This window comes from Cynoglossus semilaevis, chromosome 2 (genome assembly GCF_000523025.1).
Source record: "Cynoglossus semilaevis isolate Cse_v1.0 chromosome 2, Cse_v1.0, whole genome shotgun sequence".
Lineage (NCBI taxonomy): Eukaryota > Metazoa > Chordata > Actinopteri > Pleuronectiformes > Cynoglossidae > Cynoglossus > Cynoglossus semilaevis.
This window is the reverse complement of record NC_024308.1, coordinates 10677726-10697259: the sequence shown is the minus strand read 5'-3', so window position 1 is coordinate 10697259 and position 19534 is coordinate 10677726. Positions and strand designations below refer to the sequence as shown.

The window sequence follows — 19534 nt, the reverse complement described above, 5'->3', positions numbered from 1 at the left end:
TATTGTAGGACGTGTCTGCGTTCTGTGATGTCTGGAGCCAAGGTTCAGGTGAGAACCAGGAAAAGAACGTCACAGTAAACAAACGTTTATTACTGAACAAACTGAAATAGAAAAATAAAATCACATGATGTAAAACCTTCAGAAATAAAAACATCCCAGGCTCCACCCACTACATGCCACTGGTCTAGACAGCTGTCAATCATCTGACACTGATAGGAACTAAACACTGACCTGGAAATACCACATGAAACTTCTGTTATTTTACAAGTGAGGTTGTAGAAAATGAGCATGCAAAACATAACATAATTCCTCTCTCTACTTGGGCCCCTTGGTGGTTTTGAAGGACACCTGCAGAACCCTGTCCCCCAGCCTGTAGCCGTTGAGGCTGTTGATGGCCATGGCAGCCTCCTCGTAGTTGGCCATAGTGACGAAGCCGAAGCCTTTGCACTTGTTGGTGTTGAAGTCTCGGATCACCTTCACGTTGGCCACTGCCCCAAACGGCCCGAACATCTGCCACAAAATCCCCTCGTCAGCATCCTGACCCAGATTGTAGATGAAGATGCACCAACCAGAGGCGGAGTTGCCTGAGACCCCGCCACCTCCACCCATGTGGTCAACACTCATTGGAGAAAACCTAGAAATGGTTCAACAAGTTAAGAACCAATCCTAAGGAATCACTTAAAGATGAGTCCCGTCGTGAAATGCACTAACAGGAAGTGACAGCAGGACTGGTACCTGAATCTCTGGGCCTGGTGATGGACCGGTCCACCAAAGCGACGCGATTGGCCGTGATACATCTGAGAACTGGCCTGAGACATCTTGGTCTGATTTGGGTTTGCAGCAAACTTTACTGTGATTGGCTCGGCGGTGCCCGGCGGTGTGGTCCCATTCATGTGCTTGACAGCATCCTCGGCCTCGGATCGCTTATCGTAACGGATGAAGGCCACACCCCTAGACAAACCTGTTAAACAAACTAGGGAGGGTTAGCATGGACAGACCTGATGGGTGGTGTATTGGTAAGCCAATCAGATGACTGACCTGAGGCCTGGTCCACCAGCACCCTGGAGTTGATGATATGTCCGTAGTGTGAGAACATGTCCTCCAGCTCAGGCTGCGTTAGTGTGCGTGGCAGACCGCTAATATACAAGTTAGCGTCTTTGATCATATCTGAACTCGGCCGTGCGAAGGACACCTGCAAACGTCAAAGAATACATGAGCAACTGTGAGTTGGTCGACGCAACGCTACACAGCTTAAAAAAAAAAAAAGAAAAAAAAAGAAAAACAATTTATATGAGCCAAACATTTACTGTGTGAAAATAACAACAAACACTTGTTTATCCAAAAAAGTTAAAAAAAAAAAATCACAAACAAGGTTTGTTTTGAAAATAAAAGCATTAAAGACACGGTCAGAGTGAAAATACCTCGGTGGGTGAGCGACAGCGCCCTCTACATGTGTGAGCCACGTTACCTTGATGGTTTTAGACTGTAGCCTCAGGCCATTGAGCGTACTGATCGCTCGCTCAGCATCAATATGGTTAACAAAGTTAACAAAGCCGTAACCTAAACTGTGGCCTAGAGAAACACAAACAAAAAACAACAAACAAAATAAAACAGCAGCCGGCGCCAAACGCACGCAAGGCTTGAGCGCCACAAAATAACAAACGTAGTAGTGGTGTCACAGACCGTTAACAGACCAATGAGGCACTGCTGTCAGATCTTTGTTTACAAAGTAAAACAACACCTCACAGTTTGTGGTTGATTTAATTTTATAAAATTAACTCTCCGTTAATTTGCTTATAGCCGCTAGCTGTCAGTGTTTACCATTTGAGTTTCTTTGACTGCAAACCTGATCCGTTTGTGCACTAACATTTGGCCATTTTGTTAACGGTACATTTGATACATTTGTTTTAACAGTTGGACTGGTTTAAGTACTGTTTTCACTCAGTGTTCAGAAAAATGAGTTCTGACTTACTAAGTACTAACACTAGATGGCATTTATCTTCCTAAACAGAAAGGGTGTCAAAGTTTTTGTGTAAGGGTCTTCGATCTGTGACACCACTAAAACAAACAGTTCTGACCAAACCCAGAATAATGTCCTGAACCCAAGGCTGGAGTGAATCAGAGAAAAGTCATTTTGTTCTCTTTTTACTCAGTGAAACACTGGCCATAGAAGGAAGGACCACTAAGACGGACTGACCGCCTGTCACATGACCGACATGATCCGGGTGTCCAATCAGAGAGCAGACTCTAACCTCAGGTGGGGGTTTTCTGTCTTTGATCAGAACGTGAACATTTTCAGACATTTTCATCCAGTTAAAAAAAATGACAAGCAATTTAGACCTGCAAGTGTTCAGAATATTAAATACTAATTTTTTTATACTCAGACAAACAGGTGTAACTGTATCAGCAGAGTACCGACAAGTGTAAAATCAGCTGATGACATGTCATAGTGATATCAGGTGACACTTCTGTTCAAACTTGTCCAGGTAAGACTACAGCCGTTTGTCTGAGTGTAACATACTGAGGTGTATGTCAACGAGAAGCCAGTGAAACTAGTACAAAAATCAAATCCATCACAGAATCTTGTAACTTTAAAACAAACAAAATCTGTGTCTTTGTTCTGTACTGTTAAGACTCTGCTCGTCATGGTAACTGAAAAACAAAAGTACAACAGTTCAGAGGAAAAAAACATTGAGTTAGAAAAACAAACAAACAAAAAGGAAATCACAGAATTGTCTTTAAAAAAGTTACATTTGTTAAAAAAAACAATCAGCTGATCTTTGTAAGAAAAAAATGCTAACAAGGCTAATAACTTAGCTAACAATATAAACTATAATGCCACAATGCTAATAATGCTATATTAATTAGGCTTACATCACCAGAACCATTTAATCAGATGTTACTGTTTCAGTTGTTTTTACTTGTGGATAAAAAAAGAAAACATAATTACAAAAAACATGACAGATTTGTCCGAGATGCCAATAACGCTGATATACTGGTTACATACTAATTTTCTTGGAGATGTTCAGATCATCAAGAGGCCAAATTTGAGCTCATGCTAATATCCTTCCATCATTAGTTCCACCATGTCTTCATATATAGCTGCCATATTTAGACCTTTTATCTTTATATTAACAATATTTTATTAATCGTTTTACTGTGTTTCAAACCAGTTAAAATGAGAATCAAAAACGCAAAACCAATAAACTTTTCATCAGAAAAAATAATTTCAGACATTAATGACATTTACACTTATCTTTAGATAAAATCATTGTATTGTATGAAAATAATCAGCTGGTCCAAGACAAAAAAGCCAGTGCAAAAAAAAAAAAAGAAATATTGGGCCGACTGTAAGTCAGTTATTTTTATATGAAAATAGAAAGAAAAAAACAACAACAAATCAGCTGGTTATAGAAAAAAAGACAATCACAGGAGTAGAAGCCCACAGTGGGAAAGGGTCAATGGTAAAGTGCCAATAATGCTAATATGACTAAAGATGCTAAAAAAAAGTGCATGACGAATATTAAAGTAGTATCTCTCAGATAGAACTGACTGGTATTTGTATTTAGTCTGCATTTCATACCAATGTAGCCTGTCCAGAAGAGACGAATACACCTACAGGTGTTCTGTGGTACTGCAGCAGTAAGGTGTGTTTCTTCTGTTGTACACTCAATGCAGCACCACCACAGTATTTTCATGCAGTGGTACCACATTTAAAGTGCAACATGCTTCCACAGTGTAGTAAATCTGCGTGTGGGGAGGGGGACCTACCAGTCACTTTGTCGCGGATGAGTTTGGCTGACTCCACGTCACCAACGCTGCTGAACAGACTCCGCAGCTCGTCCTGGTTCATGCTCTGTGGCAGGTAGTTGACGATCAGGTTGGTGCGAGAGTCGTCGTCCTCCTCCATCATTTGATCCTCAAAACCATTGTTGTACATATCCTGCATCTCACACACACACACACACACACACACGTCTAACGATCTCTGAAATATGTCAGCATTGTTGGTCAGTAAAAGGAAGAAGAACTCACTGTAGCAACAGCTCCTTTTGCGGCATCTCTGACGTCATTCTGCGATGCCTGAACTTCACACACCTTAAAGAACAAATGAAAGAGCTGATGGTCCTGTGGGGGGAGAGGGTCATTCTGATCAGAATAATCCCTGGACTCACCTTCAGGTACCGGATGTGTCCTCGTCTCAGAGCCATCGAAATGTCTGGTCACTGTGCCTAGGTGATGGACATCCATTTTGTTAGCAGATCTCATTTTGCACAAAGATTTGGTATCCACTTGGAGGCTAATAGTTTCATAACGCAAAATAAAATTAAAAAATAAATGTGTACTATATTGATCCCACGTCATACCATTTGTGTGTGTAGGGTTTTATATTGAATTGTCTAAAATTGTGAGCGGTATTTGCATAAAACAATAAAACAGCTCTAAAATAACATCTTTTGAAATCAGCCGTAATGTTTTCGATCTTTTGAGGTCACAGTCACGTAGGGTGGTTTTGCCCTTTCTGACTCATTGTCATTGTATATTTAAAGAAAGTCTAAACATTTTAAACGCACACTTTTGCTTGAAATTGCGCGGTTTCATGCGATTTTTACGTTAACACAAAGCGCTGACGCTAGCAGCGGGCTAGCCGCGTGTTCCTACTGCTGAAGGTAAACGGCTACAGTACATGGTAGCAGTAAATGCAGAATATTCTTACCTCGGCAGATGTCAGGGGAAAGAACTCGGCGTTCGCTTGTTTGTTTGAGTTTTTTTAAATTGTAACGTTATTTTCTTTTCTTCGACGACGTTTCAGATTGCTAAGCTAACAGGGCGAATCCCACACCATTAACCGTTAGCCGCTTACTGTGTCACGCACAAAGGAAACCAAGTCACGTTAACACTAAAGGCTCGCGAGGTTACATAATTTATCAGCGGGTTGAATGACATCAGGGGAGGGCGGCTTCTAAAATCCTTTTTACTGGCCAGCTTGGTTAGGGCCTGTCCTATCAATAATGTGGATTGTACGCAAACGCGTACGTGTTCGTGGTTGAAGTACTGTATATGATTTTAAGACTCAGAATTATTACAAATTTCTTTCAGATTGATGAACTATTATTATCTATGCATTATCTATTATTCTGTCTTTCTTTATTCGTGAATGATAACTTAAATTGGCTTAGATCCAAATATAAGCTCTGTTAAACAAAAATAAATAAACTGGAGTTCCGATTCCAAGGGCCCCTGACTAATAGGGGCCCAGAAACTATAGAATCAACTTAAACGTACATGTAGGGGCCCTTTGTCATATCATCCCATGGCCCCCAGAATTTCTGGCAACGCCCCTGCCCCTGATTCTCTGATGAGCAGCCCTTTGGATTTGGGGCCTAAACGGAAACATAACACATCTTACTCAAGTAATTTCATAATTATAATATTTCGAACATACAAATGTATTAAAACAAAAGCAAACATTTAAAACATTTTTTTGTTATCCGACTTATTTACACCCAATGATTAGTTATCGTTACGTCAAGTTTACGTTTCTCTGACGTCAGATACGACTTCCGCTGCGGAAGCCGTGGCAGCTGTAAACAAAGCATCAGCTCCGCTCAAAGACAAAATCATAATTATAACCATCAATAAAAGCAATGGAAACACCAGAGAGCGGGTCGCTGTAAGACATGGAAGCTGGCGGAGACTAAACAGGAACCAGAACCATGTCAATGGAAGATCCGTTCTTCGTCGTTAAGGGGTAAAGACAAGGAGCTAGCGGGTTCAGAGCTAACTGAAGCTAGTGTCAGCTTGAGATGGAGAAGAGTGCAGATCGGAAGCTAACACTCCTCCACATACACACTCAGTCGTTCTCGTTAAGTAGTCAGCTAGTCTGCTAACCTGTTGTTTTTATAAATCTCATGAAGACATTTAAAAACAACTGCGCCAGGCGGACATTGGAAGGAGTATGAACTTTTTAGCAACACAGCTACAGACTCTGTTACACAATAATTAATACACAAATTTGCATGCGAACTGTGGAAGCCCAGTTGGACGTATTTTATACATTCCAAAAATGTATCTGTGATTAAACTTTTATCTCTTTCCGCCGGGGGCAGGCTGACCAGGTGTCTTGCTGGTCCATGACATCAGGGTGTAAGTTGGACTTTTTTACTTTTTTGTTGACGGCTTGCTGCTGTGTTACAGGGAGGTGGAGAAAGCAGTGAACGCAGCACAGAGCCTCCATCACAGATGGACCGAGCTGGTGCAGGAAGGAGGTGGAGCCTCCAAGGAGGAAATGGACTGGACCACCAATGAGCTCAGAAACAGCCTGCGCTCCATCGAGTGGGACCTGGAGGACCTGGACGAGACTGTCAATATCCTTTTGATGGGACCCCTGTGCTGAGGTCATACAGTGTTGATGATGTCATCAATTCCACCTGACATTTCTGTTTTTTGTCCTTAACTTTCATTGAAAGCATCGTGGAGTCGAATCCCAGGAAGTTTAATCTGGACGCCCCAGAGCTGTCAAAGAGGAAAGCCTTCATCAGCAAAACTAGAGAGACACTGAAGGTACAGGCCGTTATGATTGGCTGATCAATCAGCTATCTGGTTGGTTGTGTAAGTGACAGGTTGGATTTGTGTCTGTAGTTGATGAAGGAGCAGATGTCCAGTCCAGCTGCTGCATTAGTGGACAAGAAGAACAAACAGGCAACAAACCACACACACACACACACGTTCTACAAACACTCATCACATGAGGTCATTAATGTTGGTTGGTTTGATACCGGTTCAGGTGCCGACGCTGCGGCCTGGTCCTGATAAGTTTGTGCGTCTGGATCAGCAGCTGCAGAACGCTAACTCTCAGTTCATTGAGGAGCAGCAGTCACAGCAGCAGGTACACTAAAGCCCGTCATCATCATAGCATGTCATCTCTTTGTGCTGATGTCACATGTTTTTTGTGGACCAGCTAATTGCAGAGCAGCAGGATGAGCAGCTGGAGCTGGTGTCGGGAACAATCGGAGTTCTGAAGAACATGTCAGAGCGTATCGGAATGGAGCTGGACGAGCAGGCTGTGTAAGAGCTCTGTGGTTAAACCTGACGTCAACCGAAGAAAACACAGTTCAAACCCATTCCGTAGCCAGTGATTATAAAACCAGTTTAGATTCAAAGTTCTGGTCCAAACCTGCCTGTCTGAACCCTGTTCCTCTTTTATCACCTCTGAAGTTATGACATCATAGATTAGATTATGACATCATAGATTAGCTCAGTACATTAGGCTCAGGTTATCCGTTGTCTCCACAGGATGTTGGACGACTTTGGTCATGAGATGGACAATACTCAATCCAGACTGGACAACGTGATGAAGAAACTGGCCAAGGTGTCTCACATGACCAGCGGTGAGATTAGTTCATTCATGGTTCATTCTCCAAACTCCAGAGTCAGGATTAACTCTGTTTAACTCATCCTGTCCTCACAGATCGTCGTCAGTGGTGTGCGATCGGTGTTCTGCTCGCCATCCTCTTTGTCATCCTCCTCCTTTTCTTCATCCTGTGATTGGATCAGAACCAAACCATTTCAACTAAACGTGGTTCTGATTGACAAGAAGAATCTGGACTTCCTGGGGTCATTTGGACTTCAGACTCTCCTGGACTTTCCTAGACCCTGGTCCACATTCACACTGTGTTTAAACCTTAAACATTAAACCTTCACTTGTACCAGGTCACATCATTTCAGTGGAGGCTGATGAACTCAGCTGGTTTCACTTGAACCTAAAACCAGTAGAACCACTGACTACACAGTGGAACCAGTAGAACTGTTAAACTCCACTTCAATCTCTCTCTCTCTCTCTCTCTCTCTCTCTCTCTCACTTTTACAGGTGAATGGTCTGGACCTCAGTCTCGTTTTAACTTTTATTTCTTCCTGGTTTTAACTTGATTTTATCCAGGCTTGTTCCTGGTGAAGTTCAGATTAGTATTTGTTCAACCATGATAACTTTGTTGACATAGTTGTTTAATCATGATAATTCACACTCCAGTCTTAGTTAATCCTGACCTTTTCTTGAACAGTTTAATCTAAGTTTATTTACAATAATCCTCCGAATTAGTCTGCTCCAGAGTTCAGTTTTATTTAAACTCAAGTTGAACACTAAGTCTGTGTTTGTTTTTCTCTGTAAACCCATTTAGTGTTAGTTCTTTTTAAACTTGGTTTACGTTTAAGTTTTTACTTTCTGTATTTATGTGTTTCTTTACTGATTGATCACTGATCAAATTATTTATCATCTTACTGCTGCTGATTGAAGACAAAGCAGAACAAGGACGTTTGTTTGTTTGTTTGTGGTACGAGGTGAAGAAACATTTCCTGTTCAATAGAAACAAAGAAACTGAAACTGGTTCTGGTTCAGTTTTTATTCAACTGAAACAACAAAGAAAAATATGTGTCACAACATGAAGGTCAAGTGTTATTGATCACCGATCAGTTTGTTCAGTAGTGTTAAACACTGACAGATCACTGGTCAGTTTTCACCTGCAGCTAAGTTTTATTTCCAGTAAATAAAACCAGAATTTAAAAACTATGTTTGTGTCAAAGTTCAGTTTGAACTCTTTCTGAGTCTGGTATTTATGGATTGACAGGATCAGGAGTGTTTACTTCAGTGTGCTTCTCTGTTTTTACTTACCAACTGTTAAGATAAACAGATAAATAACCAATAATTAAGAAAGAGTTTCATATTTGGTTATGTCGTACACTTTATAATAAATAGATATTTAAGTAAATTACATTAATATTGAAATTCTACCAATATAAATGTTAGAAAAGTAAATGAAATGCCACAAGGTTTTAAGACAACCTGGAGTCCCATCATACCACTGTTCCAAATAATATGTCATTTTTTTCCAACTCCTATTAAGAAATTAAATAGGGAATGGAAACTCTTATTAAGGATATCAAAGTGTCTTTAAATTATTACCAGAATATAATCTAATGAAATTTATGACACTCGACCTTTAACGTTTCCTTTAGAAAAATGTTATGAATCTGTTGTTAAAGTAGGCATTTAAAGGGATTTTAATAGTGTAATATAAAATGTTTAAAACACGTCAGTGGTTTTGTAATTGTTAACTATGAAGTGTAAATCAGCCACAAGGCAATGCTTATATTTTCAAACAGGCAATTACACGGACACCTTTAACGCAAGGGTCCTTATTCAAGTCAACCAAATGAACTGAAGCGGTTTATTTGTAAGTCTGCTTCATAAACCATGTTGCATTTCTTCTTATCAGAATAAACCGACGGCTATCTTTACATTTAGATATTCATTTTAAGGCAATGCGATAGGCTTGGGTTGATTGCTTTATTTGAGAATTTGCATTACGATAAACAAAAGAAGAAATGCTAAGCTAGTGGCTAACTGATGGGTACAACGACCTAACACAATCAGAATAGGAAGGTGTATAATTTCCGGGGAAATTAATTGAAAGGTGTAGTTTGCCCGAGACTTACTCTCTAGCAAAAATCTGTGATTTTTTTCCAGCACAGAAAATTTATATTTGTTGATCCCGACTAAACATTGTCATTCAAAAACAACGCTTAATCGTTTCTGTTGTTCATAACACACAGATTGTGTGCTGTTCAATCCGCTTGTGCATCTCTGGATGAGACGTCTCACCAGTGAGGGACTTCTGTGGTGACGTCATGGAATTGGCATATGTATGCGAGTGGGACAAACGTCAGAAGAGCACACACTGTCCCTCAATCCCGCTGGTATGTTCCTGGTCCTGTAGGAACCTGGTGGCCTTTACCACTGACCTCAAGAACGAAGAAGAAGACAAAGGTACAAAACACATACAGAATCATACGTCTTGATGACGTCATCATACCCTGCTACAGGTGGTGAAGTTAACAGTGTTACCTCTGTGTTGCAGATGTCAGTCACATGATTCATATCATTGACACTGAACACCCCTGGGATGTTTACTCCATCAGCTCTGGACACTCTGAGGTCATTTCCTGTCTGGAGTGGGATCACTCAGGTGACGTTTCTGTTCTTTACTCAGCAAAACTACAGTGAGAGAGACCAGGGTCCAGACTGGAAGATTATCAAGTCTGGCTGAATCCCAGATTTTGTCCAGAGACTGAACTCTTAATCATCAGCGTTGAAACAACAGCAGCTGTTTGTCTCTGTCTTTCAGGTTCTCGTCTGCTGTCAGCTGATGGTAACGGTCAGATTAAGTGCTGGGCCATGTCAGATCACCTGGTGAACAGCTGGGAGTCTGTTCTGTCCAGTTCTCTGGAAGGAGACCCCATTGTGGCTCTGAGCTGGCTGCACAACGGCGTTAAACTGGCTCTGCATGTGGAGATGGTAACCACGGCAACACGGTTGTTCCGCTGAACTCCCTGTGAACTCATGAGTGAAGCTTTCTTCTCTCTGCTCCTAGTCCGGTTCTACCAACTTTGGTGAGAAATTCTCTCGTGTGAAGTTCTCTCCATCCATGACTCTGTTCGGTGGGAAGCCAATGGAGGGCTGGTTGGCGGTGACAGTCAGTGGTCTGGTCACCGTATCACTAATGAAACCCGGTGGCGCTCTGCTGACAGCCAGCGAGAGTCTGTGTCGACTGAGAGGACGGGTGGCGCTGGCCGACATTGCCTTCACAGGAGGAGGAAATATTGTAGTGGCAGCGACTGACGGCAGCAGCACATCACCGGTCCAGTTCTACAAGGTGAGAGTTCTCCGGGGGATGAAGGCGGGCACCCACACTTTTTTAAAATAAAGCTTAAGCTACAAACAACTTTCTGGTCCAACCCACTTCACCATGGTCTGACGCATGGTCTTTTTAGCACCAGAATTCCTTATGTCTGGTTACCTGTTTTGAGACGTGAGAACCCCCCCTACTGTAGTGGATGTCATTGGTCACATGAACCGCCCAGATTTCCATCACATCTCATTCATTTGGAGAGACCCTCTCTACTTCAGGACCCTCAGAGTTTTAACTGTCAGCCTTTCGTCTGGTGATGGTTTTTAGGAACTTGAAGTTAAGAACATGTTCTCCTGTTCTGTCCTCCTCCACTGACTCCCTGTGCTGCTGCAGTGGTCCAACCTCAGCTCTAAGGTCACCTGACCAGCTCCTCTTAGATGAGACCTGAAGATCACACTGCAGGAACCAGGACTGCTGCAGCCCTAACCCTCTGGAACCTCAGCCTGATGTGTGTGTGTGTGTGTGTTTTTTAGGTGGTGGTCAGTGTGGTCAGTGAGAAGTGTCGTATCGACACAGAGCTGCTGCCGTCGCTCTTCCTGCGCTGCACCACCGACCCGCTGAGGAAAGAGAAGTATCCCAGTGTGACGCAGCTCAGGTTCCTGACCAGAGAAAACTCTGAGCAGGTAACAGTGAGAGGAGATTCGAGGGCAATGGTCACACCTGAGGAGTAGACCAGAGGCAGCAGTTTAATGGACCTCACTTGAAGTGCAGTCAAGGATGTAATACTGCCCCTGACCAGCAGAGGCTTTAATTTGTGTTCTGGTCATAAAATGTGTGTGTGTGCATGTGTGTTCTCTCACAGGTGCTCCTGTGTGCATCCAATCACAGTGGCAGCATTGTAGAATGCTGGTCTCTGAGGAAGGAGGGACTTCCTGTCAACAACATCTTCCAGCATCGCTCCCCAGTCGGTAGGAGTTGATGTTCATCTGTGATGTCACTCTGGTACTGGCTCTGATGTCACTTACACTCTGACTCTGCCTCCTCCTTCTGTGCAGTGGGGGAGAAGCAGCCCACCATCCTGAAGTGGAGGATCCTGACCACCACCAACGACCTGGAGAGAGTGTCGGCCGTGGCTCTGCCCAAACTGCCCATTTCCATCTCCAACACTGACCTGAAGGTGGCATCAGACACTAAGTTCTTTCCAGGACTGGGTGAGAGAAGGCCCTGTCCACACATCATCATCAGCATACTTGAACCTTTGATCAGTGTGATGACCAACGATGATCAGCTGATTAGCAATGATCAATACTCACAGTTCTGTTGCCTCAGTGTTTGGACATGATGAAGCCGCTCGTTGTGTTTGTTGATGTAAGCGTCAGTGTTAATTGGTTGGTATTCCTCAGGACTGGCTCTAGCGTTCCACGATGGAAGTATTCAGATCCTCCACCGTCTGTCACTCCACACCATGGGTGTTTTCCATGGTCTGTCATCCAATCAGAGACCTGGAGATGAGGCGGTCATCAAACGGCAGAGAACGGGAGGCCCCGCACTTCACTTCAAAGCCCTGCAATTCTCCTGGACGTCATTGGCTCTGGCTGGGGTTGACAACCACGGAAAGGTGAGGAGATGAAGCCGAGTCAGGTGACCTCTGCCACTGACCTCTGCTGTGTCACATGACCCCATCTCTGTGTTTCCATCCTCAGCTCCACATGCTGCGTGTGTCGCCCTCTATGGGCCAGGTGCTAGACATGAACACTACGCTGCGCCACCTGCTGTTCCTGCTGGAGTACTGCATGGTGACGGGCTATGACTGGTGGGACGTCCTGCTGCACGTTCAGCCCACCATGGTCCACAACCTGGTGGAGAAGCTGCACGAGGAGTACATGAGGCAGAACCAGGCACTGCAGCAGGTCAGAGGTCGAGACTGAGAGGTGTCATGTGACATGACACAGCACCTTTGCTAACTCTGCTGCTAATGATGCTGTTACCGCTGCTGCTGCTCGTGGGTCAGCAGACCTATCTAAATTCTCAATCTGTGGTTCAGGTCTTGGCCACAAGAATCGTGGCTGTGAAGGCGTCCCTGTGTAAACTGTCCACGGCCACAGCGGCGAGAGCCTGCGACTTCCACGCCAAACTGTTACTGATGGCCATCAGCTCCACCCTGAAGTCGCTGCTGAGGCCACTGGTCCTCAACATGCCTGACAAGAGTCCAGGAGACCGTCTGAGTGAGATCTGCTCCAAGAACACAGACACAGGTGAGAGAGGGTGACCACCTCAAAACCGTCAAACTGATGGACCAGTAGCAGGTTTGAGTGGGACAATGAGGGACAGCTGCAATCATTTAAAGTCAACCCTTTTTTACCAAGTAAAATGCACGGATCTCACCTTTTACATTAGACTGAGTTGTCTAATGGAACTCCAATTTCAATGTAAATAGGTCTCTGTAAAACCAACAACTCCTATGGATTATATCGCCATCTGTGACCAAAACACGAAAATAAAAAATAGAAATACCCCAGCGCCACTAACCAGATGTTGCATCACATCTCAGCACTATGAACAGCACGTTTCTGAAACACTGGTAGCAGAAGAGCAACCAAATGTTAAAACCTAGAAAATAACAAGATTCAATGTCCATGAATATATATTCTACATCGTTGTTGAACTCTATGTACCACTGTGTGCAGAGTGATATGAATGTTCATACTGCAGTAATTTTAACTGCGTCGTTTCCCATCAGATTCACAACCAGGTCCGACAGAAAAGACGTTTTTACACAAATTGCAGAATGCTGGTTCAGAATCTCCACCCAGCGGTCTCCGCCCAAAGGTGGCGTCTTCTTTTTTTCGGTACACTGCACTTGGGTGCCTTCACTGTATCAAAACAACTGTGCTCTACAATTTCAGACGCTAAAGTGTGTGAGATTGCTGCAAGTCAGCAGTTTGATTGACAGCATGTCAGCTACCGCCTTATCCACAAAGTGACCTATCATTGATGTGGACTGCACTGACAGCCAGGCACAGAAAAATGTTTATTTTCAATTAAGTAATGTTGAATGAAAGCGTGGGACAAAATCTTGAATTTGTGTGACATGGGACAAAGGCTAAAATTGCTGTGCAATACAAAGTAAAGTGGGACAGGTGGTCGTTCTAAGGTGAGAGGTCATCATCATGGCCTCCTGCTGATATGGATCCATCAGTAATGAATCCGCTGGTCATCTCTCCACAGACATTGACAAGGTGATGCTCAACCTGAAAACGGAGGAGTTTGTGTTGGACGGTCCTCCGCTCCAGTCACTGCAGCAGCTCATCCAGTGGGTGGCAGACTTCGTCCTCTACCTGCTGGCTAATCTGCCTAATCAGGTGATGTCAGATAGACACACCCCATCAATAATCTGATTGAGGCTATGCTGATGGGTAACTGTGATGTGGCGCCTCCTGCAGGGCTCTATGGTGCGTCCAGGCTTCGGCTTTATGAGGGATGGAGCCTCTCTAGGTCTGCTCAGAGAAATGCTGGTGATGATCCGAATCTGGGGGCTGTTCAAGTCGGGGTGCCTGCCCACCTTCACTGCCATGTCTGACAACCAGGACAGTCTGCAGCTGCTCTTCAGACTACTGACCAGGCTGTGGCTCTGCTGTAAGTCACCTGACTGGGCTGTGATGTTATCATGGCTGACTTCAGACTTGAGGTTGTTGTTTCTTGAACATCTGTCCTGACTTCTAACCTCTGTGACCCAGCCCGGGATGACGGTCCGGCCCAGGAGCCTGACGAGTCCTTGATCGACGAGTGCTGCCTGCTGCCCAGTCAGCTGCTGGTGCCGGCTCTGGATTGGCTGCCCATCAACGACGGCATCATCGTCAAACTGCAGGGAAAACATCCAATCAGACTGCAGTTTGGAAAAGCTGTGTCTCTGCACGGAGGAGGGGGAGGAGGAGGAGGAGCTCTGGACGTCTTCACCAGGTTCTACCAGCGCGCACACACACACACACACACAGAACACACCAAAAAATACCACAGGTTGTTTATATTAACATAGGTGTGTGTGTGTGTGTGTGTGTTTTCAGGACTTCCAGCTCTCAGAAGGTGGACAACCTGCGTTGTGTTCATATGGGAGTCAGCCCCACGGAGGAGAGTAAAGCCTGCACCAGGTGAGGCCACAGGAAGTGATGTCACAATTCTTTATGACATCACTGTGGGCTAAAATTTGAAATTCCTCCTGAAAATGTGAGGATCAGATCAAAGAGTGTGTGCGTGTGTGTGTGTGTTTAGGTGTGGCTGTGTGACCATGCTCCGTTCTCCCAACAAAACCAACGCCATGAAGCAGTGGGAGCAGCGTTGGATCAAAAACTGTCTGTGTGGAGGTCTGTGGAGGAGGATCCCTCCGGCTCCACCCACTTAAGATCACCTGACCTTTACTTCCTGTTAGTGTTTTAATTTGTTTGAATGGTGATGAAAAAATCATTTTGTAATAAAAGTGTTGACAAAATAAAACTCCTCTTCTTCTCTTGACCTCCACCTCCTCTCACTTTTCTTCTTCTCGGTTTCTCCACCTGCCTGACTCCTCCTCCTTTTTGTGTTCAATTTAACCCTGATTTAAAAAGACTGTGTTCTCCTGCTCTTCCTCCAGCCCCCCCCCCCAGTTTATTCCTGATCTCCCTGTAGTCCCCCCAGTCTCTTGTCGTCATGGTAACAGATTCTCTCCATTGTTTCTAGAACAAAAACAATCCACTGTGATATGAATGAATTGAAGACAGTTGACTGAACTGAACCTTATTGATTATTAATTGGTGTCATTGACACCAGGGTATTGATCAGGCAGAAGGCACTAATCACCTGCCATACACACCGACACTGAGGGAACGCCTCCTGCTTTCTCTCTCTCACACACACACACACACACACACACGCGCGAACGGTGCTGCAGCAGCATCTGTTCAGCTGCAGCGCCCACTCATCTCCAACTCTCTAAACCTAAACCGAGACCAGCACCGGGACCGAATCCAGGTGCGAGTTTCTGTTACCAGGACGACGGCGGGTTCTGCAGCGTCTGCGAGAAACGTGACGCAAAGTGATCACCGATCTGAGGTACGTGCGTGCGTGAGCACATGTGTGTGCGCGCGTGAGGATCTGTGTGGGTGCATTTGTGTCGGAGCGCGCGTGTTTGCATCTGGTAATGTGTGTGTGTGTGTGTGTGTGTGTGTGTGTGTAATTAGAGAAAATTCCGCATCAGTGCGAAACAATCGGATACAGATTTGAGACTGACCGCAGTGTGTGTGTGTGTGTGTGTGTGTGTCTCAGGCTGATCAGGAGGAAAATCATGATGATGATGATGATGAACACTCCAGAAAAGATGAAGAAGAAACCAGTGAAGGACAGTCTGACTCTGTTACCATGTTTCTACTTTGTGGAGGTGAGCACACACACACACACACACACACACACACACACACACACACCCCCACACTAATACATTATCATACAGACATGAGACATACACAAACAGGAAGATTTTGTTATGGACATGTGTGTCAGTGTATATCTCTCTCTCTCTCTCTGTGTGTGTGTGTGTGTGTGTGTGTAGCTGCCCATCGTGGCATCCTCCATGGTGTCTCTGTACTTTCTGGAGCTGACAGACGTCCTGCAGCCGGCCCAGGTGGGGTTCCGGTGCCACGACCGTGACCTCAGTATGCCGTACGTGGACGGAGGCGACGAGCTGATCCCTCTGCTGATGTTACTCAGCCTGGCCTTCGCCGCTCCGGCTGCTTCGGTAACACGCCGTCACTGGGCCACACCCACACCTGCGAGTGTGGGCGAGGTCTGAGGAGCTGATGTGTGTTTGTGTCCTCCGTCAGATCATGGCGGTTGAAGGTGTGATCTACGTCCTTCAGTCCAGACTGAAGCTGAGGCGTCAGGAGGGCAGCATCAACGCCGGGGGCTGCAACTTCAACTCCTTCCTGAGGAGGACGGTGCGCTTCGTAGGTATGTCACCTCCTCCACCACCTCCACCTGAGACGCTTGCTTCACTTAGTACACCAAAACCCACACACACCAAGAGTAGACCTAACCCCCGACCTCCACATCCTCCTGGAGCACCTACTGACTACCCCTCCTACCCTCGCATCCTTTTACCTTTCAAACTCCGCCCATCAGGCGTGCACGTGTTTGGTCTGTGTGCGACTGCTCTGGTGACGGACATCATCCAGCTGTCGACAGGATACCACGCCCCCTTCTTCCTGACGGTCTGTAAACCCAACTACACCCAGGCCGGAGTGTCATGTGACCTGAACCCTTACATCACCAAAGACATCTGTTCTGGACAGGACCAGCACGCCATCGTGGCTGCCAGGTGAGTGTGCGTTCATGCGTGCACCGCACCCCCCCCCCCTTCTTCATCTCCCCTCTTTTTTTATTTCAACAGGAAAACGTTTCCGTCCCAACATGCAACTCTCTCCGCCTTTGCTGCGGTTTACGTGTCGGTGAGTAGACTTCTGCTGTGGCCCCGTTTGTGATGTCATCAGGTCCGTCTGTGATGTCATCGAGTAACCCCACCTACTGTCTGTATGTCCGGCCCAGATGTACTTTAACTCCACCATCTCAGACAGCACCAAGCTGCTCAAACCTGTCCTGGTGTTTGCCTTCGCCATCGCCGCGGCCCTGACAGGTCTGACCCAGATCACTCAGCACCGCAGTCACCCCATCGACGTGTACGCAGGATTTCTGATTGGAGCTTTCATCGCCACCTACCTTGTAAGACTAGAACCCAATGCACCACTTTTTACTCCTTTGAGAACCATTCAAACTAGTAGCAGTACCAGGAACTTCAAAAAGGTAGGCTGTTGTAAACCAGAACTATTTCGTTACTGGTTCTGGTTATGAGGCTTTGGTTCTATGGACCATGACTGGGCAGCTGGACCTCATGTTGAATATCCTTTTCTGGGCGAATGTGAATCTCTTTCCTATTTTTATTCCTTCAGGCATTTCATGCTGTGGCTAACTTCAAGTCCTCTGATGACATCACTCCACCCCCGCCCCCACTACCTCCCAAAGAAGACCCTCTCCGAGCGTTGACAGAGCGAGGTCATGAGTCAGTCTACAACAAGGGGCCGGCCTCTGCCTCAGAGAGCAACGATGAGATAGCTGCCGCTCCCGCGCCCATGGCCCCCTTGCAGAGGGAGGACGTTTCCATGGGCAGCCTGAAGAGGGCGAGCGTGGACGTGGAACTGTTGGCTCCACGCAGCCCCATGGGGAAGGAGACCATGTTGACCTTCAGCCACACCCTGCCCAGAGCCAGCATGAACGTCAATGGGTTCCCAGAAGATCCGGTCCAGTCCACGCAACCGGCCCAACTGGTGCAGCGTCGTCTGAAGGCCGTTCAGGTTCCGGTGGATCCAATGAGGTCCCAGCAGCTGGTGTCGGAGTGGAAGCAGAAGTCCATTGAAATTCGAGGTTTGAGTGTCCGTGACGAAGTGGAACAGGAAGTCAGTGAGGACGGTTCTGAGGGAGGTTCCGTAGTCACTGACGATGGTTCTCAAGCTCCCATTTACCAACCCACTGTACAGACCGGGAGGGCCACCGGCAGCCACAACCCTGCAGGGGGAGCCAAACCTGTGGCAACTCCTCGTCCACCACATATTCCTGAAGCCGGACCCCCACCTGTGTCCCCAAAGAGCGCCGTGACACGAGCCAAGTGGCTTGCCATCCGGGAGAAGGCCAGCGGTGAGGTGGCGACCCGTACTGCGGCCAACCAGCCGCGGCTCATGCAGGTCATTGCTCTGTCAAAGCAGCAGGGCCTGCTGCCCTCCTCCTCCTCTGAGACCACCTCCACCTGCTCAGCCGCCTCCTCTACCACCAACTCCCCCCACTATACCCCCGCCTCGGAGCAGCAGCGGGATGCCTCGAGCATTGTAACAGTGGACGCCCATGCTCCCCACCATCCTGTGGTCCCAAACCTGCCCCCCCCTCAGACAACGACCCTCGCAGGTAACGGGAACCCATGGGAGTGGGCAGGAGCGTCCAATGGGATGCGGGACTCACGGGACACCTACGACCTTAATATTCTCAACCGCGGAGACTCTGCCGCTTGCGGCAGCAGCTTTCGTCCACAACGATCTGCCTCACCACGTGTTGCTGTTGAATCAGAACCTGCTCCGCCCCCTCCTCACCCACAGGTGGAGACATCAGTTGATGCTAAGCACAGGGAAATGGCCATGAGACGCAAGACAGCCCTGGTTCTGCTGGATCGTAACCAGAGCGAGGAGAACTTCTACAACAGTTCACAAGGACGGAGGTTCAAGGAGAATTAGGCTTCTCATTATCGCAAGTGTCCAGTGTGTCCACCAGAGGGCAGCACATTTACAAGAACAAAATACTTTTTTCACACAGAAAACCTGATCCAACCTTGGTGATGGTTGTTGGTGGAGCTGAACCTTTGACCTTAGAACAGGACACCAGTGTAAATGTGGCCCAAAACAATCTGTGAAAAAATTAATGAAAGCACAAAGTCAAAGTGTGGACCAGACCGCACCGGACCGGACCTGACAAACCTGTCAGGAAGTAGACCGTGGAAGTCCAGGTAGTCCACTGGTGTCCTGGCTCTGACTCTTGATGTTATGGATGGACGTCATTGCCTTTTTGTGTGACCGTTGCTGTAGTGATAGTCAGCATGATGGTGTGTCTGTGTGCTACTCTGTGATTGGCCAAAGCTCCGCATTTATTTTTAATTAGATGAAATACTTGTTTTTGGAGAATTCTTTAAAAGTGTCTTTATATGGACCAATAGAATATCTGGTGCGACCCAGTGAGGGCATGTGTGTGGGTCAAATATGGTTCATATCTTTTCTTTGTCCACA

General features: G+C 46.0%; 4 protein-coding genes and 1 long non-coding RNA gene across 8 annotated transcripts; 3 read left to right on the top strand and 2 right to left on the bottom strand.

Moving 5' to 3' along the window:
* Window positions 1-2: 2 nt before the first annotated feature.
* On the bottom strand, window positions 3-4890 carry LOC103398702 (ELAV-like protein 1). Of its 4 annotated transcripts, none has more exons than XM_008337412.3 (8): window positions 4718-4890; window positions 4176-4232; window positions 4036-4098; window positions 3772-3949; window positions 1469-1572; window positions 1039-1192; window positions 736-973; window positions 3-634 (listed from the first exon to the last, which is right to left on the bottom strand). In XM_008337412.3, the coding sequence occupies exons 2-8, from the start codon at window positions 4209-4211 to the stop codon at window positions 316-318; spliced, it is 1092 nt and encodes a 363-aa protein (XP_008335634.1). In that variant the 5' UTR covers window positions 4212-4232; window positions 4718-4890; the 3' UTR covers window positions 3-315. The 4 variants fall into 4 exon arrangements, with proteins under 4 accessions (XP_008335634.1, XP_008335641.1, XP_008335650.1 ...); XM_008337419.3 differs by having other exon boundaries at window positions 3772-3943; XM_008337428.3 differs by having other exon boundaries at window positions 736-961; window positions 4718-4889.
* A 651-nt stretch (window positions 4891-5541) lies between these two features.
* stx6 (syntaxin 6) lies at window positions 5542-8563 on the top strand. Its single transcript, XM_008337371.2, has 8 exons — window positions 5542-5752; window positions 6199-6368; window positions 6470-6564; window positions 6643-6702; window positions 6788-6889; window positions 6962-7068; window positions 7297-7391; window positions 7472-8563. The coding sequence occupies exons 1-8, from the start codon at window positions 5718-5720 to the stop codon at window positions 7546-7548; spliced, it is 741 nt and encodes a 246-aa protein (XP_008335593.1). The 5' UTR covers window positions 5542-5717; the 3' UTR covers window positions 7549-8563.
* Window positions 8564-9609: 1046 nt separating this feature from the next.
* Window positions 9610-10040, bottom strand: LOC112488320 (uncharacterized). The gene is made up of 2 exons (XR_003052270.1): window positions 9902-10040; window positions 9610-9798 (listed from the first exon to the last, which is right to left on the bottom strand). It is a non-coding gene; the product is annotated as an uncharacterized LOC112488320 (long non-coding RNA).
* Window positions 9653-15200, top strand: med16 (mediator complex subunit 16). The gene is made up of 15 exons (XM_025063874.1): window positions 9653-9823; window positions 9915-10022; window positions 10182-10351; window positions 10428-10709; window positions 11219-11368; window positions 11548-11653; window positions 11741-11896; window positions 12089-12303; window positions 12389-12595; window positions 12730-12940; window positions 13914-14047; window positions 14129-14321; window positions 14423-14645; window positions 14750-14833; window positions 14955-15200. The coding sequence occupies exons 1-15, from the start codon at window positions 9685-9687 to the stop codon at window positions 15082-15084; spliced, it is 2508 nt and encodes an 835-aa protein (XP_024919642.1). The 5' UTR covers window positions 9653-9684; the 3' UTR covers window positions 15085-15200.
* A 386-nt stretch (window positions 15201-15586) lies between these two features.
* On the top strand, window positions 15587-19076 carry plppr3b (phospholipid phosphatase related 3b). Its single transcript, XM_017031368.2, has 8 exons — window positions 15587-15770; window positions 15984-16095; window positions 16267-16452; window positions 16538-16664; window positions 16836-17031; window positions 17104-17161; window positions 17259-17432; window positions 17660-19076. The coding sequence occupies exons 2-8, from the start codon at window positions 16003-16005 to the stop codon at window positions 18986-18988; spliced, it is 2163 nt and encodes a 720-aa protein (XP_016886857.1). The 5' UTR covers window positions 15587-15770; window positions 15984-16002; the 3' UTR covers window positions 18989-19076.
* The last annotated feature ends 458 nt before the right edge of the window (window positions 19077-19534 follow it).

Excerpts from the sequence above, each read along its gene's own strand:
- stx6 (XM_008337371.2), top strand. The coding sequence starts at position 5,718 with ATGTCAATGGAAGATCCGTTCTTCGTCGTTAAGGG. Across the intron at positions 6,369-6,469 it reads GGACCTGGACGAGACTGTCA|GCATCGTGGAGTCGAATCCC; the intron begins ATATCCTTTTGA and ends CTTTCATTGAAA. Across the intron at positions 7,069-7,296 it reads GAGCTGGACGAGCAGGCTGT|GATGTTGGACGACTTTGGTC; the intron begins GTAAGAGCTCTG and ends TTGTCTCCACAG.
- plppr3b (XM_017031368.2), top strand. The coding sequence starts at position 16,003 with ATGATGATGATGATGATGAACACTCCAGAAAAGATGAAGAAGAAACCA. Across the intron at positions 16,665-16,835 it reads GAGGACGGTGCGCTTCGTAG|GCGTGCACGTGTTTGGTCTG; the intron begins GTATGTCACCTC and ends TCCGCCCATCAG. Across the intron at positions 17,032-17,103 it reads CACGCCATCGTGGCTGCCAG|GAAAACGTTTCCGTCCCAAC; the intron begins GTGAGTGTGCGT and ends TTATTTCAACAG.
- LOC103398702 (XM_008337412.3), bottom strand. The coding sequence starts at position 4,211 with ATGGCTCTGAGACGAGGACACATCCGGTACCTGAAG. Across the intron at positions 1,573-3,771 it reads CATCCGCGACAAAGTGACTG|GCCACAGTTTAGGTTACGGC; the intron begins GTAGGTCCCCCT and ends GTGTTTCTCTAG. Across the intron at positions 635-735 it reads CACCAGGCCCAGAGATTCAG|GTTTTCTCCAATGAGTGTTG; the intron begins GTACCAGTCCTG and ends AACCATTTCTAG.
- med16 (XM_025063874.1), top strand. The coding sequence starts at position 9,685 with ATGGAATTGGCATATGTATGCGAGTGGGACAAACGTCAGAAGAGCACA. Across the intron at positions 11,369-11,547 it reads CCAGAGAAAACTCTGAGCAG|GTGCTCCTGTGTGCATCCAA; the intron begins GTAACAGTGAGA and ends GTTCTCTCACAG. Across the intron at positions 14,834-14,954 it reads GAGAGTAAAGCCTGCACCAG|GTGTGGCTGTGTGACCATGC; the intron begins GTGAGGCCACAG and ends GTGTGTGTTTAG.